General features: G+C 40.9%; 1 protein-coding gene across 7 annotated transcripts in view; it reads left to right on the top strand.

Annotated features, from left to right (window-relative positions):
- TBC1D32 (TBC1 domain family member 32) overlaps positions 1–27,968 on the top strand; it is a 181,158-nt gene that overhangs the window by 91,775 nt on the left and 61,415 nt on the right. For all 7 annotated transcript variants that reach the window (XM_084622138.1, XM_084622137.1, XM_084622139.1 and 4 more), the window contains 4 exons: positions 723–845; positions 3,278–3,386; positions 4,335–4,428; positions 19,116–19,241. In XM_084622138.1, the coding sequence (XP_084478264.1) occupies positions 723–845; positions 3,278–3,386; positions 4,335–4,428; positions 19,116–19,241 (452 nt within the window). The remainder of the gene's footprint in view (positions 1–722; positions 846–3,277; positions 3,387–4,334; positions 4,429–19,115; positions 19,242–27,968) is intronic.

The following is a 27,968-nucleotide window of genomic DNA, read 5'->3' as shown; positions in this document are numbered from 1 at the left end:
TGGAAATTATTACCTTTACCTACCAAAATGTTCTGATATAAAAAATAAGAGATGCATTGTTTTAATTGCATGCTAAATCTTTTGTTGCCTTTGATCTTTGCATCAAATTTGACTAAACAGTAGAGTACTTACAGTAGGGAATATAAATTTGTGGCTTTTTTATCTTGACTTTTTCAACAGAACTTAATTAGAAGTTACATCAGCAACTTAGTTAGTGTTGTATCATTTCTTGACATTTCAGAGTATTGGTTGTTTTATTAATTCCACATCATGTTTGTTTTCTGTGAGGTGCAGTCAGCAGACTAAGCTGACCAGCATATGTTTGTGAATGTTTTTTTACAGTTGTTCATTATAAATTAAAAATCTATTGGGAGCTAGTCTCTAGTTGCATAACCCTGAGCAAGCAGAATGTCTACTAACGGGATACAAAGCAATGCTTTGTCTCTTAGTTCTGTCTGGGTTTCTTAAAGCATAGTTACTGGAACAATTTTTAGAATGAGGGTGCTGAAAGCCATTAAAACAAACCTGTAAACCCTGTCAATGACGGAAACCACTTCAAACCAGGGAGTGCTGCCGCTCCCCCAGCACTCCTAGTTCCAGCACCTTTCGTCTTAAAGCACTTTTTTTTTTACTTTGAGATCTCATGTTTATTCTGGTCTGCGTTAGTCTGTATTAACAGATTCCTAAATCATGCTGTAATTTCAATGTGTGTCCTTCTACAGGTTGTTAAGTGTGCTGTGCTGTGATCTAGATACACTTCTACTTTTAGAGTCTCAATATAAAGTATCACAAGTGCTTCTAAATGCCCAGAAGGAGAACATCATAGAAACTTCTGAAGGACCTGGGTAAGAACTTGGATTTTAACTTGAAGAGTGGTTAGTTTGGATGAGCTATTACCAGCAGGAGAGTGAGTTTGTGTGTGTATGGGGGTGGGGGGATGTGAGAACCTGGATTTATGCAGGAAATAGCCCAGCTTGATTGTCATGCACATTGTGTAAAGAGTTGTCACTTTGGATGGGCTATCACCAGCAGGAGAGTGAATTTGTGTGGGGGGGTGGAGGGTGAGAAAACCTGGATTTGTGCTGGAAATCACTTTAGATAAGCTATTACCAGCAGGACAGTGGGGTGGGAATAGGTATTGTTTCATATTCTCTGTGTATATATAAAGCCTGCTGCAGTTTCCACGATATGCATCTGAGGAAGTGAGCTGTAGCTCACGAAAGCTCATGCTCAAATAAATTGGTTAGTCTCTAAGGTGCCACAAGTCCTCCTTTTCTTTTTGCGAATACAGACTAACACGGCTGCTACTCTGAAACCTATAAATATGATGTTATTTTAGACTCAGTCCAGCAAGTACTTACACATTTGAATAGCTTTATTCATATAAATACTCCTATTGAAATAAACTAGACTCCTAACATATGTAAAATTATTTAAATGCATGCTTGCAAGATTGAGGCCTTAATCTTTAATAATAAAAAAATGCAAAATTAACAAACTGAAAAAAAAAGGGAAATATTTTGTCTTTAGTCTCTTTAATATACAGTAATCCTAAAGGCTACTTGTAATAATAGTAGGTACAACATTTTCAGATGTAAATGTGATGGTCGAGTTGTGTTATTAAAGGACCCTTATAAAGGTCTGATGTATAAATAAATATACCTTGAATTTTCCTCTTTGTAACCTCAGCTCTCTCTCTTCCTCTTATGACTTCTAATTGCTAATTACAAAAGTAAAATTATCTTGTGTAAATAGACCACGTTCTCCTTAAAGAGGCCTGCAGTGCAGCTCCACACAGCATAGCGTGAAATTAGAAGTCAGTTTGTTCTTTAGCTCTCTCAGTATGTTGCACATTAAGAACTTGTCACAGTGTTTACAAACGTGATCGGTATAGAGCTGAGACTCTAATAGTACAGCCTAGATCCTCAACTGGTGTATATTGCTGATTTATACCAAGTGAGGATTGGGCCCATTATCTTTCTAAATAATGGCTACACACTGTTCTTATAGCAGACTCTGTATATGAAAAGTGAAAGTGCTTTTCCTTTCTAAAACAAATTTACTTTGGGTTAGATTGTGACTTTAGGCACAGTCTTGAGCAAGGAGTGACATGTAAGCTCTGAATCACTATGCCCTCCACACTTTTCTTTGCTCCTGGAGTAGTAATTTGCTTCTGGCCTATGTCAGCAGCAAATTTTAAACCCCCTAGTTGGGCTCAGGTGCTCTAGCCACTGAATTAGCAGGTGTAACTAAGGGTCCCCCAAATTCTCCATCCCAACCCACCCACTTCTCATCTGCCTCAGGTGGGAAGTAGGCATGCAGAGCCTACTTATTGCTACATACCCAAGACCCCAGGTTCCTTTAGCCATCTTAGGGATGTGAGAGTTGTTTTTACTGCCCTACTAGTAGCTGAAAGCCCATGCTGTGGCACGGGTGTAATTCGTGAAGTCAGAATGACTTTGCTACTCAGGTTTATGGTTTTATGGTAAGTATGTCTGAGGGCTGGGGAATGTGTGTTGGCTGGTAGTTTTCTGCTGATTTTTGTGGGTGGTGAAAGAGAATTGTGTGCACTGCAGGGTGGGGTGTACAGTGCAGTTCTATGTGTGTTTGGTGTTATCCTGTGTGCTGGTTGTGTTGATTTGTCTCTGGAGGGCTGTGCTGGGAGATTTGTGTTGATGTGTATGAGTTGCAAATGAGGGGTGTATACTGTCATGAGGGGTTATGTGTGTTTGGGGTTATAGTGAATGCTGGTTTTGTTGTGTGGGTGGGTGCTTTACGTGTGGCAGTTGGGACAAGTAATCCACCATCTGTGCAATCTCCCACATACAGCCAATGAAATTGTTGCATGCAAATTAGCTTTAAGGTGTTGATTTATTGAGTTACCTCTGATATCACAATGATCTGGGACTCTTGGCAAGGAATAGATACATACCTTTCTGTCACGTAAGTATAATTCATAAAGTCAAAATGGCTGAGAACTTTAAAAAAAAAAAGACATGAACTGCAGAGCCCAGCGATGATTGAACCTTAGGATATTCTGAACAAAAAGAGCTCTCAACCATGCTTGTAGCTGATGCTTCAGTCTGACTCAACAGACATTCTAGGCTTAGAGTGATGATCCTGGAATCTTATTATGTAGATTTTTCCTTACACAAGTATGTAGTCCTAGTTACAATCTAGCTCTATAATCATAGTGAGTCCCTAGAATTATTAGCATCCTTGCATATTTTCTAAGAGCAGCACTCAATGGTAAATCAAGTTTGTTTTGTTTTTTCAGAAATTTTATAATTGATGGTCTATCGGTAGAGAGAAACCATGTTCTTGTTAGGATAAATCTTACAGGAGGACCAGTGGAACGGATTTTGCCTCAAAGAGTACTAAATAAGGTTAGAGGGAAAAGTTTAACAATTGTTCTTGTGCTGGTTCTAGGTCTTAAGTATTCCTGCTGCTAATTCACAATATAAATATTATTTAGAATCAAAAGACAACTGTCTGCACATCAAGAGTGTTAACGTTTTCCATTGCAGGAAAAGAGATTTGCTTAGCAAAGATGTTATTTCTAGTGTCAGTGGGCTACTAAGTGCTCAGGTAATATCTTTTTTTTTTTTATTAAAAATCTGTTTCTCTAACTGTGGGAGTGATTTTTTTAAATTCTTTAATAGATTTCTATCTGTAACATCTTCCTTTTATCAGATGTTTTTTTACCTATGGGCATAGTTTGGGAGGGACATGGGGGGTGCGTTCCCCCTGAAACTGCAAGCCTTGGGCAGGTACGTAATTTGCCCCCCATGCGAGGCCCCGTTGGCCAAGCTGGAACTGCCATGTCAAATATATGCCTATGATTTTACCCTGCTTGCTTTTCATCTGCACTACCAAATACTTGTATCTCTCATCGGTATTCTCACAGTGCAGTATTTGTTAAGCAGGTTCTTTTGTTAAGTGCTATGGTTTTCTACTGACTGTCACTCATAAGGAGAAGATGGAAATTACTGTCAGCACAGAAAAGACAACTAGATCAATATATAAAATTGGAAATACAGTATTTCTTTTGAAAGCTATAATTTTCCTTTCAATGAAAAAATATTAAATTCAAAATTGTTAACAGTAGTTACCAGAGCAAGTTGGTTAAACCTTCTGGCTCATATACGTACTGGATTTTGTATTACTTTTTCTTTTAATTATAGAAAATTATACAATTAAATTGTAGTGTCAATAATTCTGACAAATCTGTTGGAGATTAATTATACAATAAGCAAACTTTACCTGTGGACGAGTTGGGTAAACTGCTATTAATTTACCTCCTAATATCACTTTGTTCTGGTTCTTTTTTCTAGGGCACTGATCCATATCCCTGGCCAATGTTTTCATCCTACCCCTTGCCAAGGTGCTATCTTTCGGAAGCTCCTAGGAAAGCTGATTTTAGACAAGGTACTAAATATATTAATAGTTCAGATGCCAAACAAACATCTTATGTCAGTTTATTTTCATTCTTTTCTCAGAATGAAATTTTATAAATAACCTGGGATTTATATTTTTGGAACCATTTGTGGCCAAATGGGTTAATTTTTTTTTAGTTGTGTTGCTCTGCTTAGTAATCCATTTCTTGTGCGAATGTCAAGATTACCCTTTTGGCTAATCTCATGTGGGAGACACATGAGACATAAACATATCATCTTGTCTGGCAGCTGGAGTAAAACAATATGCTTAAGCTATAGGATTTCTTGTGTACTGTTTTTTTTATTTAGGTCTCTGTTTTCAGAGCTTGGTAGTGTGTGAAATAGACAGTGTTTATAACAGTTGTTTCTTGCATTGAGAATCAGTGTGGAATATATGCAAAGTGAGTAGTCTGTTGTAGATTCATCTAGACAAAGTATATACAGAAACCATTTTAAGGTTTTATATTGAGCACACAGTACACTAGAACTTGGTGAATGAAAAAGTGACGCATCAAAGAGTGGGGGTCAGCTTATAAATGGGTCTACACCAAAATTTGATGATTTTAAACTCTATGAAATTATTGAATTGAATATCTAATACATTGTCATTTTGTTTACCTGGAGCATCTGCAAGCATGGAGTCCCTCAGTTCCCTGTGGCCGCTGTTCACCGTTCCCAGCCAATGGGAGCTGTGGGAACTGATGCGCCACTTCCCGCAGCTCCCATTGGCTGGGAACGGTGAGACGCTCCAGGTAAACAAAACATCCTGACCCATCAGCGGCTTACCCTGACAGGCCGGGAGCCAAAGTTTGCCGACCCATTTATTGATGTCAATACTGCAGCCTTTTAAAGTTGCAAAGGCTTTGTTTAGTGGACTAGATTGGTTTGAAAGGAATACTAAAAGAGCAGTGCTGCAGATCTGCATAACATTTGACCCATGCATTTTACAAAATGCTATGCCTTACAAGCCAATCAGAAAAATACAATGAATGATAGTACTATAGCACCGCTACTGTGTAATTTGATCTCTTCATGCGTTTCTACCAGTGGACCTCATAGGTCTTGAGCCAATGTGAAAATATAACATGCAGAATCGATGGAATCGCTAATAAAATTGAAATAGCCTGTTATCCCCACAGACATGCCAATCTACAGGGCTGCTTTGAAATAAACAAAGAACAATAATAATTTGACAGTGATAAAGAAGGTGACATTCCTATATAAAGTCCTACAAAATCTATAACTACAATAATAATAATCTATTTTCATACTAGTATTTAAAATGAACAACGGTGAAATCAAAAGAAAAAGGTCTGCTTATCACGCAGCATTCAAATTTAAAGTTGTTGAATATGCAGAAGCAAACAACAATTGTGCTGCTGCTGCTGCTCGTGAATTCTGTATCAATGAGAAGCAAATAAGAGAATGTCGAAAAAATAAAACAACACTAAAAGACATGCCAAGGAGGAAGAAAAAATGTCCAACGAGGTGCACTTCGTTTCCTGAGCTGGAGAAAGATCTCAGTAATTGGGTTGTTGAATGTCAACAAAATGGGTACATTGTCACTAGCACTGGAATTCGTCTGCGTGCTCTGCAAATGTCGAAAGATGACAAATACGAGTCAGTAAAGCCATCAGTGTTTGTCATATCAGCAGGTTGGTGTACTTGCTTCATGAACCGTCATAGTCTCTGTCTTCTTCAGTGAACAAAGATAGAGCAAAAGCTGTTGAGAGATCTGGAAGAAAAAATCGAATCTTTCCAAAGGTTTATTATAAAATATCGAAAGGAATATGCATTTGAACTGTCACAAATAGGAAATATGGATGAAACACCAATTACATTCGATCTTCCGAGCAACAGAACAGTAACTGGTGTTGGTGAAAAAACAGTTTTAATTAAAACCATTGGCCACGAAAAAATCCATTTTACGGTGGTTTTATCGTGTTTGGCAAATGGATCAAAGCTCCCTCCTGTTGTTGTTTTTAAAAGAAAAACCTTGCCTAAAAACATGAAATTTCCTGCTGGTGCACACGAAAAGGGGTGGATGGATGAAAGTCGGACTATTGAATGGTTGGAAAAAGTGTGGAATAAGAGACCAGGAGCACTTTTCAAGAAACCTGCTATGATCATTTGAGACCTGTTCAGGGCACACAAGACGGATGAGGTGAAAAATGTGGCCAAAAATATGAAAACTGCTTTGGCTGTAATACCTGGAGGCTTAACTTCAGTTCTACAACCGCTTGATGTCTGCCTGAACAAACCCTTTAAAGACAGGCTACGCAAAATGTGATCTGAATGGATGTGCTCAGGCATGGTGAAGTTGACAAAAGGCGGGAATCTTATAAAGCCCGAAATCAGTCTGGTTGCCCAGTGGATCAAGGACATGTGGGTGTCCATTCCCTCTAAAATGATAAGAAAAATCATTTAGGAAATGCTGTATCAGCAATGCACTTGACGGATCAGAAGTTGATGCCATATTTGATGATGACACAACAGAGGCTGATGATGAGAAGGAATCTGAGTCTGAAGATGAAACTGCCGACATCTCCGGTGACAGTGCAGGTGCAGCTGTGACTGAAGCTGAGTTTAATGAACTATTTGGTGAATCAGAGACTGATTCAGACTTTGAAGGATTTTAAGACTTTTTAAAGTCTCATATTGTTCTAAGTTACTTGTTTTAAATATCGATTTACTGGGTTTAAATATTGACTAATTTTGAAGGTGAATACATATTTGTTCAGTTATTATTATGACAACAACAGGTTTTTCTTTAGATTGCATTAAAATAATTCTAGCAAAACTTTTGAGTGTTTCGTGTGACGCCAGCTTTTAAAATATAGTAGGGGTTGGCAAACTTTGGCTCCCAGGCCATCAGGGTAAGCCGCTGGTGGGTTGGGACGTTTTGTTTACATGGAGCATCTGCAGGCACAGAGCCCCCTCAGCTCTGAGTGGCCACGGTTTGCCATTCGCAGCCAATGGGAGCTGTGGGAAAAGGCGCCATTTCCTGAAGCTCTCATTTGGCTGGGAACAGCAAACCGCGGCCACTGAGAGCTGAGGGGCTCTGTGCCTGTGAACTCTCCAGATAAACGAAACGTCCCGACCTGCCAGCAGCTTACTCTGATGGGCCAGGAGCCAAAGTTTGCCAACCTCTGAAATATAGGGTCAGCTTATGAAAGGGTCATACAGTTTTTACTATTTTTACCTATTCATCTTGAGGGGTCGGCTTATAAACGAACAGTCTAATGAACGATATATATACGGTAATTTCTCATGTGGAATTTGCCTGTTCGTTTGTCTGTGAGCAGATCTCAACATACTCCGATGTATTCATGATGAGAAATTATTTGTAAATTTATTCAGCAAATAATTCTTTCTCTCTTGGTCATTCATAAATATTCAAATTGTGAATACTCAGAAATTAGACTAAGCAAAATAATTGCACAACTCACATGGTATAGGTTTCTTCCCTTGATTTTATGGCTTATGATACATAACTAACACTGATGGGAATTCTAATATATAAAAGTGTAGAATTCCTTTCGGCTAAAATGGGAAGAGGTGGCCATGGATACTGCTTTCTTCATTTCCTGACCTGAGATTTTGTTATAGCAGAAGTTGGCTTTTGGAAACCATAGTCTGCAGCTGTGCAACCCCCACCCCTCTTCATTCCTCCCCAATCTAGGAAATGTAGGAGTTGATAAGAATCTCAATTTTGTATTTTTAAGATCGATTCTAGCACCACCCCCTTTTTTATTATGTTCGCTTTGAAAACACAAACTGATGTAAGCCAGTTTCTAAGCTTGAAACAAAAATAGGTTATATTTATGGAGTGGGTGTTGGAAATGGCAAACATTTGTTTTGCAAGGCTTCTCAAATGTTATGGCAGACTTTAGACAGGGTCGTCTTCTCTCCAGCCCATGAGCTGGTGGACAAAGATTACTATGATAGCAGATCCACTTCTCCCCTTTCTCTAGCTTGAGGTCAAATGGAAGAGTCCTTGATGAGCACAAATTAGAACTGACCAGCAAATATTTTGGGCCCAATCTGGATTTTAAGAAGAGTAGGAACTTTGTCTCTGTAAATACTGTGACGGGTTCTGCCTCCAGGGGTGCCTCCTGGAACTGGGATACCACTGAGCCCACCTAACCCGCCAGCCTAGGCTCCATTTACACTGCTCTGCTGTGCAGCCTGCCAAGCCCTCCCCCAGGCATCACGCTACACTTTACCAGCTCACAAAAGGTAGGGGTACACCAAGCTGCAGCTACACACACACAGGCTGAAATCAGCTTTGCATGGGAAGGCTCAGCTAAGGTACCTCCCAGTTCCTAAGGCACACACTCCCCTCTGGAGTGTAAACCCAAAATTATACCGTCTTGTGCTGCACAGAGAACTGTACAGAGTAAGCTTACGAAATTTGCCCCCTCCATCAATGTGGAGAGGAATATACACAGCTTTCTGCCCCAAGTTATGATTTCCACAGGCTGATTTTAGACAAAATAAAACAAGTTTATTACCTACAAAAGATAGATTTTAAGTGATTATAAGGCAGTGGTGCGCAATCTGCAGCCCATCAGGGTAATCCGCTGGTGGGCCTCGAGACAGTGTTTACATTGACCGTCCTCACCTGCAGCTCCCAGTGGCGGCGGTTTGGCCTGATTCAGCAAGAAGCGGGCCTCCTGCTGTGAAGTCCAACTCTGGTGTGGGAGAATTACCCCATAGACCACAAGGTGGGGTCTTGTTGAGAAGCTAGAAAACACTCTCATAACCATGAATTTTCCTCTAAATCCACTTCAAAGAAATTGGACTCATCTGTAAAAAAGCCCACCAAAAAGCCCACATACTACGTTCTGGATGCATGACCAGAAAGCACAAGCCCATGTTCTGTCAGTACTGTTATCCCCAGCTCCTCCCAAACCCCAGGATCCGTCAGCACCAACGGATTCCAATCACTGCCAACTTCAGATACCACCCTTCTTGCCGGCTCCAATGGTCTGGACAAGCAGAACCCCTCTCACATTGGCCACCCTGCAAGACATTTTGCTCTTCCGAATCCAGAATCCCCTTCTCCACTGGGGCCCTCCATTTCCAGAGGGATAATATAAACTCTGAGAGAACTGACTGCTGGAAGAAGCTGATCACCTGGCCAATACACAGAATACACCTTCCCTTCAGCAGCACCAATGGTATTGCCACTGGAACCAGAATCAGTCTTCTCCTCATTGGGAGATTCTGATCCATCCAATGAAACATTCTTCCCTTACCCTACATGTCCTCTACTACCAAAAAGACCTGCACTGGTTTGAGACCAACCTCCGCCTCATCTATCTCGGAGCTGCTGGTACCTCGTGCCATAGGCTCCCCCCGCGACCACCTATCGACCCCTCCAACTGGCCATATTGGAGGCCTTGGGAAGAGTTGATCCAAATATGCCTCCCACAGAGTTGATCCAAATATGCCAGGGAGTCGCTTCTTGTCTCCTCTCCCACAAAGGGAATGCTCAGATCTGTCCCCAGGCCTGACGGAGGAGGAACATAAAGCTCCAGATCCAGCGGTTTGGCCAGAACCTGCAAGACTGGCATTGTTATCCCCAGACAAAGTGGTGACTTCTTCATCCCCACCTCACCCCCAAGCACTTCAGGAAGTTCCAGGACCTTCTCTGCAGAGTTGTTGGAGAGCTTTAGATTCCTTTTAATGAGATCCAAGACTCCCAGCACAAACTCATGGGCATCCTGCATGCTCCCGGACCCAACAGAATAGCTCTCCCCATTAATGAAGCCATTCTGGAACCGCTAGGACAGTTTGGCACACACACACCCCACACACACACCTGTGCTTCTAGCCCCAAAGGGGGAGAGAAATGTTATTACCTGTCAGCCAAGAGTGCAAAATTTTTGTTTTCTCACCTCACTTGCAGTTCAGTGATGGTCTGTGCCACTTCTCTCTCCACCCCTTTGGAGAAGAGGAAGAAGCCTGGACCAGTGTCTCCTTTTCGCTGTCCCCTTTGGCAAGAACCTCAAGGGCAGATAGTCCCTTTTTCCCCACTGGAAGAAACAGAGCAGTGGCTCCTGTTCTTCTTTTGTTGGAGAAGCCTGTGGTGCATCAGGAACTCCTGTTAGTGCTTTGGCCTGAAGCCTATAATACAGGGAGCACTGCTGACCATTCTTGTCATGCACATGCACATTCCAAGGATGGCATTGTTATGAGTTGCAGACAGCAGCCTGATGCTGTTTACTTGTTAAAATAAATATGTTTTGCATGGGTGCAAGACAGTGAAAGTTCTAGGATGAGGAATGCAGTGATATTTTATTTATGTATGTACTTAATAAATAAATAAATAAATAGAATAAGTTTAATGGAACTCCATTGGGGTCACTGAATCCCAGCTGTCAACTCTCAGGTCTGAGTTTATAAATCCTTTGAATGGGTGGTACACATTAAGTGAATTTCTAGTTCATAACTCTCTTCTTAAGGACAAGCTTGTGCCTTCTGGGAGTAAAAACACCAAAAAATGGAAAATAGATTCCTTTTTAAAATAACAGTTTTCAGAATGATTCAAATGGGTTATTATTTCTGTGATTCATCCACTTATATGAAATTTGTCTGCCATACTCACTGAGCTCATTCATTACTTAGCATAGCAAGCCCTGTATCACATCAGACGCATTTTAGATGTCAAGGTTCTTGACATCCAGTAACTATTGATAACGGTAATAATACTGTAGTTACTCATATATCACCACTTTCCCCCCTTGCATAGGTGCTCACAACCATTTTAAAGAAATTGTGACTAATAATTTTGTAAAACAAATATAAGAAAACTAGATAAACTATTTTAAAAGCCAAACAATTTGATGATATTTTAAAGGAATGTGGGGATTCAAAATTATTTAAAGCTGAAAGTGCCTGGAAAAGTAAAGTTATGAGATACCATTCTACAGTGCAGAATAAGCTAAGATGGATGGATGTCCAGGGGAGCAAGTTCTGCATTTTGTTGTTGGTACAGAAAAACCAAATCATCTGCAAAGCTATTGTGGGTAGTGTCAGAATGTAGATACCTGTCAGATTCACAGAGGAGGTTCCCAAACATAGTTAGGTTTCTCCCCTGTTGTAAGAGTTTATAGACCACTAAAGACAATTTAAAGTCACTCTGTCACTTTATAGACAGCCATCAAAGAATGCAGGATGTGCGTAATGTTATCACAGCTACTCAGCAGGTGTACATTTGAACTCAGTATTTACTGCAAGGTGAAAACGCTGATGGAAGACCTACTAAAAGGGAATTACAATATTCAAGCCTTGTCACCCTGAACTCATTTGTAGCTGTTGTGAAGCTGTTAAAAGATAAATACATGTGCATTCTGTGAAAAGTGAAAACATTTTCATGCCATCTTGGACCTGTAGCTTTGCATGGAAAGATTATAGTCAAAAACCAATTTCCAGTGTGACTTCAGAACATATCCTTTCAATAAATGGGGAATATAAAGGAAGAGAACCCTTTCTCTTAATGATGAGCCCTTCATGGCAACCAGACATCTTTGTTCACTGGATTGAAAATGAGATTCTTGTGATGCAGGCAGAAATATCACCCATCTCTATTAAAACTTTCCAAGAAGTTCCTCTGTTCTGGCAGGTGGTAGGCATTTGTCCATGTGGTTTCTCTTTTGTTAGGAAAGGATATGTGGAAAATAAAATCATACGATGTGATTTATTTGCATGAATTATCACAGCTCAGAGCTGGAGACCTACAGGCTGAAGCACTGGCCAATAATAGAGTGTGTGTCTCTTTTGTTAGTGTGAATTTGAAACATAATGTATGATGAAACTTCAAATGACTTAGGAAGGTCATTATTTGCATGAGGAAATAAATGATGTAAATTCCACCTGTTTACACTGTAGCAAGATACCCTGTTACTTTTCTTTTACCTTAAGCGTTCAATTATATTTCAGTAATATAATTTGGAGTAGAACTGCTAAGGGGTAAGTGGTTAGTGCCCTTCAAAGAATGATACGCACAGTCCTCTTGTTGTTTAGGGGCAATATCATATTAAAAATAAGTGAGATTTCTTTACCTGTGGTATTAACAATACCATAGGTTATTCAAAGCAAAATTATATTAATGAAATTAGCTTATCATGATTTATGCTTTTAATTTGCATTTTGCATTTCTTGTCACACGCAAAATTACATTTAATAGATGTATTGTTGTCTAATCTTCAAGAGCAGTGTGTTTTGATGATAAAGATCAGGGGGTCTCAAACTTTCTTGAGTGTAAATAGTTTCTCCATGAGGAGGTTATCTCTTTGAAACTTCTTTTCTATTTAGAATTGCGTGGACCACCTCCTCTCTCAACTTTTCTGTTTTTCCATTGTGAGTACACAATATCCTCATGTTGTTTACAGTAATATTTGCTCCTCTATTGCTTGAAAGACCCCACTGGCACTTTCTCCTCACTAGCTAAGGAACTGTGCAAGGTGGGAGCTTAGGCCTCAAGTATAGTTCAGGACCTGAGCAAGACTGGAAATCCAGCCATACAGAGTTCATGAAGTTCCTAGAGCAGCAATCCCACAGCTCAGGACCCTCCATGTACACTGACCTCATCAGCCCCTGCTCCCAAAGCTTCCTTCTTTTTTTGCCTCCCAAAACCTAGAATCCCTACAACAGACCTCTTCAGACCCTGTTCCCAACTGTTTCTCCGCTCAACCTTTTACCCATACACCTCCTCAGCCCTTGTTCCCTGAGCTTTACTCTCCCTCTATCTAGAGCTTTTCCTTCATCTTTTGGGGTGGGGAGCACCTACTGCTCCAAGGACGTGCCCTTCATGGATTCTGCTTCCCTCCTCTACCCATCCTTTAATACTCCTCAATCCTATAATCAAGCTGTCCTGCTCCTTTCCTCCCTCACTCCAGTTACCAGCTACATCTGTCTTCCTGGTGCCCTGCTCAAAATGCTGGACACAATTGTTTTTCTCACCTGCATTTCTCTTCAAAGACCTGGTCTTCCTTCCCTGCTTTCATCCTTTGTCCACCATTTTAAGAACACTGATAAAGATAATTAAATGATGACCCAGATGACACTGAGAGAAAAACCTTGTATAAAGTCTTTAGTTAAAAAATACAGCCTTAATAGGATTTGTATTCAGTAGCTTGTGAATTATAAATTGGACACTTTGCCCATTAGGCTTCTTATTTTGGTTATTATCCATGTGAATTTGCAGGTTTTAAATTGATCACAGTGAGAATTTGCTATTGTCCCTTGAATGCAATAGAAACTCATTCAGATTTTCACAATAAAAGCAATCAGATATAAAGGCTTGTGACATTTATGTTCCCCAGTTCATGCCAAGACACTTTAGACACAAAAGCTATCTGAGTAATAGTAGAGTTTGGAGGAGAATTAGAAAGTAGTTTCTTTTATGGAGAGAGATTAATTTAACTTTAGGAGAGCTACAGTGTTCTGGTTCAGACCAGTTTCAGACAAACTGTACATATACAAATGCACTGCAGGAAATTAAGTACTAACCCACTTAACCAATAGAGCAAATCATAGATGCATTATGTAATTGGAGTTCTAACTGACTGATCATACCCTTAGGGCAGTATACTCTTGCCTAGCAACTTCTGAAACTTAACTATTTTCTCACAAGTTCTGTTGGAGGTAACGATTGCAATTCAAAAGTTAAATCAAGATACATTGGTTTACTCAGAATCAACTGAAATATATTTTACATTCTAAGTTGGAAGAAATGACCTTCTCTATTTAACTACAAACTGTTAAGAAAAACCTGGGTGAAAGAAAAGAGGTCGTGATAATCCTTGAAATTCTATCTATAAAATAAACTCCATCCATGTGCCAAAATGAGACTGTTTTCACAGTACATAATGTAGATATTAAAACATGATTGTGTGTGTCTCTTGGCTCCTAGAGGTTAGCTCCCAATTGGTGGAGCCTGAATATGCCTCTGAGCTATGCTAGCCTCCTTGGGTTTCGTTCCTTCACTGTTTTATTTTTGGTGGGGGGGATATCCCCCAAACACCATCCATTTGTAGCATCAAAATGAGATGTCACTCGCAGCGAATTGTTCAGATCTGTCCTTCATTACATGAAAAAGGAAAGTTTACAATGTTGACATATAATTATAATCTTTGGCCAAGTTAACACTTCAATGAGGTGAAGTGGGGCAATTTACACCTCTCAGAGCCATTCACCTTTCCAGACCCTCTGCAGACTCAAGTAGGCATCTCTACATCAGCTTCGCTTTGTTCATATTTTTGAGATTTTCTTTCCAGTTGGAGATTTACTTTTAAAAAAAATAAAATAAAGAAAGTTGATATTCTGGAGAACAAGATAGTATCTTCAGAAAGGTGCTTGTCCAACGTATGGACTTTTTCCAAGCACTGAGAGAAACTTCTACCTGTGCTTCAATAAGGGTATTATATACAGGAATGCTGATTAGAGTCTGGTCTTTTTTTTTTCCCCTGATCATGTGACATAGAATTGCAAAATGTTACACCCAAAAAAAAGTTACAGTGCAAGGCCCTGTGTCCACTGACTCCACTGATACTTCTTGTGCATATCAGCTATATGAGACATGAGCAAGCCAGATGCTAGCTGCTTTTGCAGGATCAGATGAAGTGTTTTGGGGGATGAAGTTCCAGGGATGAGTTTGGCACTAAACTTTATCAGCATGATTGAATGTGACTGGTGAAGAGACTGTGTGGATATAAAGTGGAGGCAGAGTACTGGGAGGCATAACCTAAGCACGGTGAAGACCCAATTGTTGTAAAGACTGTAGGTGAGAGACAGGAATAAAACAAAAAATGTAAAAAAACATTACTGAAAAAGCCATTGAGACTGACTGAGTAACTATGTGAAGAGAGATAAGAGACAAAAGATCAGATTGAGAGACCAGGAGGAACCAGCAGAGATGGTGAAATGGATGAAATCCTAGCTCTGTTGAAGTCATTGGGAATTATGCCATTGACTTCAGTGGAGTCAGGATTTCACCTTGATCTTTTATTTTGTTCCCCTGCAACAAAAATCTCAGATTTAAATTTTTTATTAAAGCTAACGTTAAAAGATTACATAATACACAGGTTAAGAAAAGAGTGTCTGTACATCTGGGTATAACTACATAACATCTAATCCTTAGTTGCCAACTTTAATTCCACCAGAGGACTTTGTAAAGCAAAATAACTAATTAACTTGTAAAGTGATACTTCTGCACTGTTCTGAAATGATCTTAAACCCTAGCCTTTGCAATATATTACAGCAAAGGGGAAAGAAACAACTACAAGTCCTATAATCCTGCTTCACATTAAATATTTAGAAACTATTAAAGTCAGCACATATTATTAGGAAAGACATTGACTGAGGATTTAATTATTTGGAGATAACAAGAGAATTTCCTTGTTAATTAATTTGGAAGAATTATTAATGTTAATAGTTAAGTAGTGTAATCAGCTTTTCTGATTGATTCTGAATTGGTTAAATAAATCCCAGTGACAGAGAAACAATTTATAATGAGTAAACTGTTAAAATCCTGAGACTGGTTTAAAATAAATGATGTACAATGTAATAATTCTGTGAAAACCAAAAAGAAAATATTCTCGCTCAGTTCAAAGCAATAAGGTTACTTGCAAGAGGTGTGTTTGTTGTGGGATAATTTAAATTTGAATATTAAGATCTTATTAAGAAGTAAAAAATAAGAAAATTTGTAAAAGGTCATTTTCTTGCTAAAAGAAACAAGATAGCTTGTTGATTCCTAAAGATAAAAGTCAATTGCAATTGCTTGACTTAATTTCTGAAGAGTTACTTTTAAAACCTAGAAAGGGGATAATCAAGGCCCTGATCCTTTACTAAGATGTGTCCAGGCTCAGGTGCACTCCTGAAAAAAAAACAAATAGTCTTCAACAGGGCTCAACACACATATGCGCCTGTACTCATTTAATGGCATGATCGGGGATTTAACTAGCCTCTAATAACTTTGATAAGATTGGTGATAGAGCTGGCTGGAAAACACAGTTTCACATCTTTGAAAATTTTAGATTGAAAAAAAAAATTCTCCCAAATCAGAAACTAAAAAAAACGAAACAAAAAACACCATTGCCAGCTTGATTCCCACAGGGGAGCCTGGGGAGCTGGTTGCCCAGGCAGTTGGGAAGCCCATGGAGCCAGCTGTCCAGGGATTCAGGCAGCCTGCGGAGCTGGCGACCCAGGTAGGAGGTCTCCTAGATGGCTGGGGATCCGATGGAACTCGGTATCCCACCATGCCAGCTGCTGGGGATCCTAATAAACCATGACCCAGACAGCTCAAGGAAGCTGGGAGCAGCACAGCACAGCAGCCTGCAAGCTAGTCAGCCAGGGAGATGGGCAGTGTAGCAGTCCATGAGCAGAGCGGGCTGGCAGGGTGCTAGATAAGCAGGCAGGCTGTTTCATCAGTAAACTTTCAGCCAGTGGTAGTTGGTAATTTTTCTATAACATGACCTTATGTTTGAAATGGCAGTCAGTATAACCACCTGTAAACAGCTGTTACAGCATCTCAATTTAGAACCCAATCTGTTAACAAATTGCACTTATGGGAAGAAATCAAACCCCCCCCTTTATTTTGCTCAGGTGTATGTATCCATTGTTCTTTTAATTGCTGCTTTGCTTAGATTTACTGTGTTGTGTGTCAAACTGGCTTTCTATTGTTTATCACTCTGCCTAAATCCCAAGAAATATTTTTTGTTTCCTGGTCTGAAGGTTTTCAGAGGATGCCATATTTAAAGGAAAAAAATCATAGAATTTTGAGTGTTGGGATTACACTGTAGGTGGCTAACCCTTACAGAGTTTCTGCTATAAATATTTCATGTTGGGAACATTTATCCCTCTAATCATTCAGTTTTTGAAGCCAAAGTTAGAATTGATTACTAGTGAAATATGGAAGTGCTGTCAGTTTGTGCTATTGCACTGTAGAAAAAGTGGCAAAACTGATGTAATTTACCATAACTTTTTGTAAAAAGTAAAGAGAAGCAGCATTTTACAGTTGAAAGAATCTAATAATAGATTGAGCACAATTAATCTTATTTTGTCATGACACAAATTGTCAGTTTTAATTTTTAATGTGACTCTCTCACCTTTGTATAGTAGAGAGAGGGAAATTGGCTTTAATAACAAGACAAAAGGAACAGTAAAGAACAGTCTTTGGAACTGCCTTTCTTAGCATTAGGAAGAATTCTTACATAAATATCAGTGAACTATTGTACAGATTTGTTTTTAAAGCCAAAATTAATTCATAATGAAAGCTGAACCTGGTTATTATTGTAGTTAACATATACCAATATTCTATGGAAAAATCTATGTTAAAGTTACATTAAGTTGCAAATCAAACACAAAGAAGTTAGGAATGTGAGAATTAAGGTTTCACAGATTTCAAGCCCTAGTGCTAAAGCACAGACATGCTAGAGCTTCCCTATGAAAGGAATGTAAGAATTCTTTTTAACGTGGGCAAGAACAATATATTTTTCCCTAATCTTGTTCTCAGAAATGACTGATTTTTTTTTCAAATTAATCATGGGGCACATACCCATCAGGTGAAATTTCAGCCCAAAAAGTTTGGCAAAGTTATTAGGAGCTGAAAACAGGGTTTTATAATAGCAAATGACAGTCCATCTTAACTACAGGCATTGCAGCCTGTGCCACCTCACATGCTTCACCTTGTTGTACTGTTAAGTGTTCCACAAACCAATATCAGTGCTGCCAACTCTCATGATTATAGCATAAGTCTGACAATATTTGGTGTTTTTCTTTAAACTCCCGGTCCTAGAATCACGCAGTTCTGTGATTTTCTTTCTCTCTTTTCTAGCCTTCATGGCTGTGCAAAAAGATTTGAAAATGTGATCCAACTGCATGTAAAAGACTCAGAAAAACACAGAAGGCAAATAAAAATAACCCCAAATAATAATAATAATTAATATAAACCTCATGAGTTTTAAGCCAACCTTATTATTCTTTGGAAAATGACTTTTGATTTTTGAATGTTGGGGTTTGTAGTGCTGCTGTAGATTAGAATATCTATTCAGTTCCTGTTCTTTAGGTAGGCATTTCAGGCCTACTGGACTACAGATACCTAACTGTGGTAGCACTGTTGCTGCTGGGAAGGAGAGAGAGGTCATGTACTAATAACTTGTCAGAAATATACAAAGTGTAGCCACATGGAGCACTTATGAATGCCAATATCAAGGCACTTCCCCATTCTCAGTAGGAGGTGGTGTGGGAATTCTGGAGGTGAGACATGACCCAGAGTCCCCCATCAGATGTGGTGGGTATAAAGACCTGGGATAAAGCACAAAAAATCCTGCTTCCTATCTCCACAGTTGGATTAGTTACTTCCTCCATGTGATGGTAAACAGCCAGCCTGGGATATACATGATTGTTATTTATGGAGTGCTGAACCATCTTCTTTTCATGAGAGCGTTTGAGGGCTGCTCAAACACTGGCTAAGATGATAGCAAAGAGATGGAGGAGTCAGCTGAGTTTCCTGTTCCTCTCTGAACAGTACTAGTGTGAAGCTAAGGAGCAGTAGCCCTCAGGCCTATCTGTAACTTGTAGCTTTTTTACTATTTATTTTAAAAAATGTTGCTATGATAAAGCTGATTTGTGTTATAAAAAAACACAATGTGTGTTTCATTTTTATTTTAGATAGTGATCTCAACAAGCTGTTGGCATCCTTAAAAAATCCAGATAAACAGCTAGTATGGATTGAAAACTGTAGAAGACAGTTTTGCAAAATCATGAAAGCCAAACCTGATGTCATCAGTGGAACCAGTGAGTATATATTTTTTTCCCATTAGGTACTGGTAAACATCTGTTTTTCACATTTTCACTGAGTACTGAATTGCTTTTACCGTATCTAATTATGCATTGACTCTGGTTATTTTTTTCCCCTTACTATCAGCAAATTGCTGTTTCTCAAGGTTCAGCCAATACATTTTAGAAAAGGACCAAATGGATGAGAAAAGTTTCATTTCTTTTAACAACACTGTTTAGGAAGAACAGGGATTGGTATTTTGCTTGTGATCTCAGGTTAGCATTGTCATACATCAACATTCAGATATAAAGGCTACCACTTTGTCACACCTTAAAGTAGGGAAAGATGCTGCAGCACTGGAAATACTGGTGGACTAATGCACTCAGTACCATTTTTATTACTATTACACATAGCATTTTTGGTGTATCCCACAGATACCCAGAGGGAGTTGCTCTGTCTAATATAGAAGATGGCACTATTTTCAGCTGAGTAGATTTTCCAAAGGAGACCTTGTCAGATTATGGCTCAGATTTCATCTCCCAGTTATTTACTGAATTATGGAGAATATGTGGGGTAAATATGTGGATCTACTCCATATTACCCAGAGACAGATGGCTCAGTTGAAAGGTTTTATGGGACTCCAAAAACTCTGCTGGGAACAAATGCAACCAAGAGAGCAAGTGGCTGTTATTAGCTTAGCGGGAAGTACCCCAAGAGTCCACAAGGACTCCCATTTGATGTCCTGTGTGGGAGGAAGGTCAAAAGTCTCTTGGATTTCATCATAGACTCCTGGCAGTGGTGGTACTGAGGCTAAACGGGGACCAGCTGCTGAATATGTTCAGAGGTTTAAGAAGGATTTAAAGTCTGTGATGAAGATGATTAAAATGAACCTCACTAAAAGCCAAGCAGCACAGAAAGCATGGTGTATGACCACAGTGCATGTAAATGCTCATTTGATGTAGGGGACTTGGTACTGATGTTACTCCCTGTTAAAAGGGCACAAAATGCAGAACTCATGAGAGGGACCTTATGAAATTTTGGAAAGGGTTAATGAGGTTACTTATGATGTGCAGAGACCCCATAGCAAAGCTGCTTCAAAGGCTGTGCATATAAACGTGTTGAAAGCCTATCACAATAGACAAGCCATTGTCAATGTGATGTGCTGAGGAGGATTCTAAGATTGCACCTCTCATTGATTTGATGGCTAAATGCTACAGTGACATATCACTAGAGGACAATGAGATATGTGAAGGGTTAACCCAGAAACTGCTGGTAAAGAATTGATAACTAGAAAATGCATATACTGGAGGTCTGTTTCTTTCCAGGCATTTAATTAGATTTGTATGGGTAGTCAAAATGTTAAAGCTCCATCTATTTAAAAAAAAAAAAAGTAGGGTCCTGATAAACCATTCTCTGTTGATGGGGATACATCAAACCATAGGTGCAGACTCCGTGGGTGCTCCAGGGCTGGAACACCCATGGGGGAAAAATTAGTGGGTGCTCTGCACCCACCAGCAACCAAGCTCCCCCTGCCCCACCTCCTCTTCCCCCCCTGAGCTTGCCACGTCCCCACTCCTCCACCTACCTCCCAGAATTTCCTACCCAGCCGCCGCCAAACCGTTGTTTGGCAACGTTAGCATGCTCGGTGGGGCGGGGGAAGCGGGAGGAGCGGGAACGTGGCGCGCTCAGGGAAGGAGGCCGGGAAGAGGTGGGGCGGGGATTAGGGGATTAGGGGAAGGAGTTGGACTACTGGCAGGGAGGGGGCGGAGTTGGGGTGGGGACTTTGGGGAAGGGATTGGAATTTGTGCGGGGAAGGGCTGGGAAGAGGCGGGGCAGGGCCAGGGCCTCATGGAAGGGGTGGAGTGGGGGCAGAGCCAGGGGCAGAGGCGGGGTCGAGCACCCACATGAAAGAGGGGAAATCGGCACCTTTGCATCAAACCAAAGGTACCAGTTCCAAACTGCTACCTGAGAACATCACTGTCCAAGAATATGACATGGAAATTGTGCCTATCAAGGGAAGAGAAAATATGGTGGCAGACATCCTGTTCAGGTAAGAGAATTATGACTCAACATCTAAGGATCAGCCAGTGGCTGACCCTCCTGCATCATTGTAAGAAGGGAGCTATGACCATAAAAACCTTTCAGTGTCAACTAGAAAAGGATTCACTGTTGTGTAAGAACAGAAGAGTGGCTATACTGGGTCAGACCAATGGTCCATCTAGCCCGGTACCCTGTCTTGGAACAGTGGCCAATGCCAAATGCGTCAGAGGGAATGTGACACTTTGTGCCTTGGGGGAACACCCTGCACTCCCATGTTCATCCTTATAAAATGATTGTGTGATATCCAATGCAAAGTTTGTCATGTCAGGTGTCTTCGGAAGGCTCATGATGCACTGAGCATTGATGTTATAGGTTGTAATTTCATGTATATAGTTATGAGGCTGAAAATGTGTCCCCATGGCTTAAAAAAAGCCCAGGCAAAACTCTCCAGGAACAGAGGGGCAGTTCGCACCTCATCAGGGCATTTATGGGACAAACCCAGTCCAGCCTCACAGGAATAAAGGACACTGGCCTTGGCAGCAAAAAAGGATCTGTTGGACTCTCTCGAGTGAGTCACCCCCCTTCCCTTGGTCAGTCAGGGATTAGGATGAGTTAATGCTCACCTGACCCTGGGGGGGAGGGGGGGAGCAAAGCCAAGAGGGAAAAAACAAAATGATAAGAGGGAGAGACATTTGTCATGCTCTTCCACTCTCTTCCACCTCCATCTACAGACATCATCACTAAGTGACTGAAGTGCTGATCAAAGGGGAGAGCCTGGCTGAAGGGCAACCAGCCAGCCTGTGGTGAGAAGCTTCTAAATTTGTAAGGGCACTGAAAGTGTTCAAAATCAGCTTAGAATGTGTTTTGCTTTTATTTCATTTGACCAAATCTAACTTGTTGTGCTTTGACTTATAATCACTCAAAATCTATTTTTGTAGTTAACAGATTTGTTTGTTTGTTCTACCTGAAGCAGTGCATTTGGTTTGAAGTGTGTCAGACTCCCCTTGGGATAACAAGTCTGGTACATATCAATTTCTTTGTTAAATTGATGAACTCATATAAGCTTGCATCATCCAGCGGGCATAACTGGACATTGAAAGACGGAGGTTCCTAGGGTTGTGTCTGGGACCAGAGATATTGGCTAGTGTTATTCGGTTGTACAATGCAAGGAGCAGCTTACATGCTAGAGGCTGTGCATGAACAGCCCAGGAGTGGGGATTTTCACAGCAGAGCAGGGTAAGGCTGGCTCCCAGAGTCGGGGATTGGAGTGACCTAGCAGATCACCAGTCCAGATAACACTAGGGGAATGTCACAGGGACTTAACAGAACAGGGCAATTATCAAATGAACTATCCTTTTATCCAGTCTCAGCATCTGGCAGTCAGAGGTTTAAGGACACCTAGAGCATGGGGTTGCATTCTTGACCATCTTGGCTAATAGCCATTGATGGACCTATCCTCCGTGCACTTATCTGATTCTTTTTTTAACCCAGTTATACTTTTGGCCTTCACAACATCCAGTGGCAATGAATTCCACAGATTGACTGTTTGAAGAAGTACTTCCTTTTGTTTGTTTTAAACCTGCTGCCTATTAATTTCATCAGGTGACCCCTGATTCTTGTGTTATGTGAAGGGGTAAATAACATTTCCTTATTCACTTTCTCCGCACCATTCATGATTTTATAGACCTCTATCATATCCCGCTCAGTTGTCTCTTTTCCAAGCTGAACAGTCCCAGTCTTTTTTTTTTTTGTCACATAGAAGCTGTTCCATAGCTCTAATCATTTTTATTTCCCTTCTCTGTACCTTTTCCAATTCTAATATAACTTTTCTGAGATGGGGCGACCACAAATTATATGCAGTAATCAAGGTGTAGGAGTACCTTTGGATTTATTTAGTGGCATTATGATATTTATTGTCTTATCTATCCTGTTCTTAATGGTTCCCAACATAGTTAGCTTTTTGACTGCAGCTGCATATTGTGTGGATGGTGTCAGAGAACTATCCACAATGTCTCGAAGATCTCTTTATTGAATGATAAGAGCTAATTTAGACTCCATAATTTTGTATGTGTAGTTGGGATTATGTTTTCCAAAGTGCACTGCTTTGCATTCATCAACATTGAATTGGATCTGCCATTTTCTTGCCCAGTCTCCCAGTTTTGTGAGATCCTCTTCACAGTCTTCTTTGGACTTAACTATCTTGAGTAGTTTTGTGTGGTCTGTAAACTTTGCCATCTCACTGTTGACCCCTTTTTTCCAGAACATTTATGAATATGTTGAACAGCACTGGTCCTAGTACAGATCCCTGAGGGACCTGACTGTTTCTCTCTCTACATTGTGAAAAGTTATCATTTATTCCTACCCTTTCTTTTCTGTCTTTTAACCTGTTACTGATCCATGAGAGGACCTTTCCTCTTATCTTCTGACTTCTTACTTTGCTAAAGAGCCTTTGGTGAGGGACCTTGTCAAAGGCTTTCTGAAAATCCATTACCCTATATCCACTGGATCACCCTTGTCTATGTGTTTGTTGGCCCCCTCCAAGAATTCTAATAGAGTTGTGAGGCATGATTTCCCTTTACAAAAGCCATGTTGACTCTTCCCAAGCAAGTTGTGGTCATCTGTGTGTCTGATAATTTTGTTCTTGACTGTAGTTTCAATCAATTTGCCTGGTACTGAGGTTAGGTTTACCAGCTTGTAATTCCCAAGATTGCCTCTGGAGACTTTTTTAAAAATTGGTGGTGTTAGCTATCCTCCAGTCATCTGGTGCAGAGGCTGAATTAAGTGATGGATTACATAGCACACTTAGTAGGTCAACAACTCCTAACATCAACAGCAACTCCTAATGGGCCTGACAAATTCACTGTACCTGACATACCACTTCCATGGTATTTGCCCATAAATGATGCTGTCAGACTCCTTAGGTCTTGAACCCAGGCCTACAAGGTTGCTGAGTAAGAGCCTTACCCCCTGTGCCATAACATTGCAAGGTCAGATGAGGGAACTGCAACTGAGACCTCACTACCAGAGGCTGCACCTGCTGAATCAGTGGGATCGAGTGACTAGAAGCAGACTGCTTGGACCCCACTTGGCATAAATCTTCTTATTCCTATCCCACCCTTTGTCTGAACAACTAGCTGCTAGATCTCTTACCACCGAGCTCTCTGAGACCAAGTTCTTGCTTCTTTGCTTGGCTTCTACTCCTTGTTCCTTTCACCACCCCTCATCTCCTCTCCTACCATGCCCTGCTCTTTGTTTCTGCTCTTTCTTCCTTTCCTTGACCCCTGCAGCTGTCTCCATCTGGCTCCGACACTTGGTGTGGCCTCTGACTCTGGCTCTGACACTTGGTGTGGCCTCTGACTCTGGTTTTCAATTTGGTGCGACTCCCATCCATGACCCTGATTCTACCCTAGGCTCCAACCGCTTGGTCAGATTGCCCTATTACAAAAAGAAAAGGAGGACTTGTGGCACCTTAGAGACTAACAAATTTATTTGAACATAAGCTTTCGTGAGCTACAGCTCACTATTACAGGCTCTGTCATGTGAAGTCTCTAATAAAAGCTTTTGTCATACTGATCCTCATAATCGTAACAAGCTGCATGTATAAATAATATTTAAGGAGTTGTGTATATGTACTAAAAAATGATTTAAAGTCTATCACCAACCAAAGAGAAAAATACCTTTCTTCCAGACAGGAGGTAAGATGTGTATCTGTCAAAATGTAAAGTAAGCATTGTAAGCCAGCACCGTGAAGCCCCATTTACATGGGAAGTCAACAGGAGTGTGGGAAATCAATAGGGAGACAAGACGCATGAAATTGAACAAAAGGGGGTTGCCCTGTCTCATGAGGCAGACAGTGAACTTTGGGGAATTTAAGAGGAAGACAAAAAAGCACCTTGTTCTGCACTAAGCAAGTAAATGGATAACATGTTTTCATTTACGAAAAGGTCATCCCAACCAGCCCTGCTTGAAAATGCTACAAGCTAACCATCTGTCTAAAGTAGCTTAAGTTTAGTATCTAAGAATCTTATGATTTTGTTTCATATGCAACCCTTCTGTTTCCATTATCCTTACTCACTATCTCTTAAATCTTAATCTTTGATAATAAACTTATGGTTGTTTTCACTATAACTATAACTCAATGCTCTGGTATTATACAAAGAGCTGATTCTAGGTTGAATCATTCAAGCTGGTAAGTACACTGTTCCTTTGGGAACAGCAAACCTGCTTTTACTATGTGTGATCAGTGCATAATGGGCTGAACACTACAGGGGGAATGCTCCACAGGGACTAGGGAACTGGGGTGCACCGTTAGTTAACTTGCAAGGCAAAGTAAGAGCTAGCATAGCTCAGAGGAGATTGTTTGAGTAACAGACCTCAGGGGTCAGGGAGCAAACACTCAGTTAAGCACCAGCAAATGTCTTGGTCTGGAGGCAGGGAGGTAACAAGGTGATTCTCAGTTCTGGGCACCCTGAGAACCATCAGATTCACCGCTGCAGGTGACCAACTGAACCCCTGAAGCATAAGATTTTAGAAACATCTGACATGAACCAGAAGGGACCCCCAGGACTGCTGAGCCCTTCCCTCACCATTACAAGCAACATGGTTATATGATTGCACTCATAAATTTGTTCAGTTCTCTCTTTAAAAAATTAAGTTGTTTGCCCCCACGACTCCTTGTTCTTGTTCTTGTGCCAGAATTGTCCTTTAGATTAAATACCTCTCTCTTCATCCTCCCTGATGTTTATCAGCCTGATGTATTTATAGAGAGCAAGCATATCCCCTCTCTGCCTTCGTTTTCCTAAGCCAAAACAACCTCTTTTTAGTGTAATAAAATAAGTCCTCCTGATCATCCTCTTCTCTGCAGTTATCCAATTTGAATTAATCTTTTTTGAACGTGGATGACCAGAATTGTACACAAAACCTTCCAAATGAGGTTTTACCAGTGCCTTGTACTATGGCATTAATACTACTTTGTCTCTACAGGAAATGCCTCACCTGATATATCCTTTTAGGATTACATTTGCCTTTTTCACAGGCACATTACAGTAGCTCATAGTCATGCTGTGATCAGCCGACACAGCCAGGTCTCTATCCTCCTCAGTAACTTCCATCTGATGAGCCCCTGTCTTATAGCAGAAATTCGTATTATGAGATCCTTAGCGGATGACCTTGCACTACTATTAAATTTCATCCCCTTTTCATTACTTCAGTCTTCAAGGTCATTCAGTTCTTCCTCTGCTTTGGTACCTGTGTTTTCAGTGCTCTGTTGCATCTATACCCGTCTTAATCATCTTCTTCCTCCAGTTTTGTTAACTCCGATACCTTCCTCAGTGCACTAGCTGTGATCATTTTCAATGTTTGGGACCAGGCTCTTTTTGCTGACTCTTTATGATGTTTTGATACCAGTGTTTCAAGGAGTTCCCACATCTGTCTTGCACTTCTGATATGAGTGTTTTCCAGTGCCTGTGCGAAGAACATGGGTTTATAATTTCTAATAATTTTATGAATATGTGATCTAATTATTAAGGGAATCATGCATACTGTAGTGAGATGAGGACTCACCGGTACGGCGCCTCCTGCTGGTCATCTGGGAATTAGCTCTTTTCCAGCGTACGGAACACCCTCTGCTGGCCGGTGTCTCGCCTGCTGCTGGCCCCGTGTCCCTCCTAGACCCCAGTGCCCTTTACGTCAGTGTTCTGCCCCAGCAGTACCCCCACACGATCTGGGTCTCCTCTCCCAGGGAACCTCCCAACCTTCTAAATCCACCTCACTTCAGTGGCTCCTGCCAGTCATCATCTAGCCCCCACTCACTGGGGCAGACTGCAGTCTGTAATGGCCGTTCATCATTGGCAAGGGGTTAGGACCTGCTGCCTTTGCCTATCCCAGTCTGTACCTCTGTAGACCCAGTACCTTTGATAGGCCTTTAACAAGGCCTGCAGCCTGGGGGTTTACCAGGCTGGAGCTCACCAGCTCCTTTGCCCTTCCCCAGCACTGCTACGCTTCAGGTACCTTGTTTCCAGGCAGCTAGCCCTTCCCACTCCAGGGCTAGAGTAAGACTCCTCCAGCTTCTGGCCCACAGCCCTCTTATCAGGGCCAGCTGGGCCTTAATTAAGCTGGCCACAGCTGTAGCTGCTTCCCCAATCAGCCTAGCTTGACTGCTTTTAACCTCAGTTTTACTGGAGTGGGGCAGGCGCCCCACTACAATGGCCATTTTAGGTTATTGAAATGTGTGAATGAACTGGTTCAGTTTAATAAGGGAGTGTTAGGAAAGAAGCAGGAAATTAAACAATTGTCAGTGATAATCCATTTCTAGATAAAGAACCTCAAGGGAGCTGAGGAAACAATATCCCAGTCCAGATATAAGAGTGGCTTAGCTAATTGGAACTTACAAAACTTGCAAGGAAAGAATAAGGCTTAGGTAAGACCCAAGTTTGTGGTTCCTTTGGGTGATGAAACAAGTTTTGTTTGTTTGTTTGAATCTATTTTGAGTCACTTTAATCAGCTACTGGTCACCAAAAGGGAAATCTTGCGGGGAACCAAGGTCAAATGTACCTGCCAGAGGAGCCGCATTTGGGAAACTGGGAGATGCAACTGAGAGATCCGGTCTAAGAGTGACTTCGACCCTTAAAAGAGGTGAAGGAAGCCAAGCCTGTCACCTGGCAAGTGCATTTGAGAAGGATTGAAAAGAGATCTAAAGTGCAGCT

Source organism: Lepidochelys olivacea, assembly GCF_965140295.1.
Source record: "Lepidochelys olivacea isolate rLepOli2 genome assembly, chromosome: 3".
Classification (NCBI taxonomy): Eukaryota; Metazoa; Chordata; order Testudines; family Cheloniidae; genus Lepidochelys; species Lepidochelys olivacea.
Note: the sequence above shows the minus strand (reverse complement) of the source record. Positions and strands in the feature narration are given on the sequence as shown.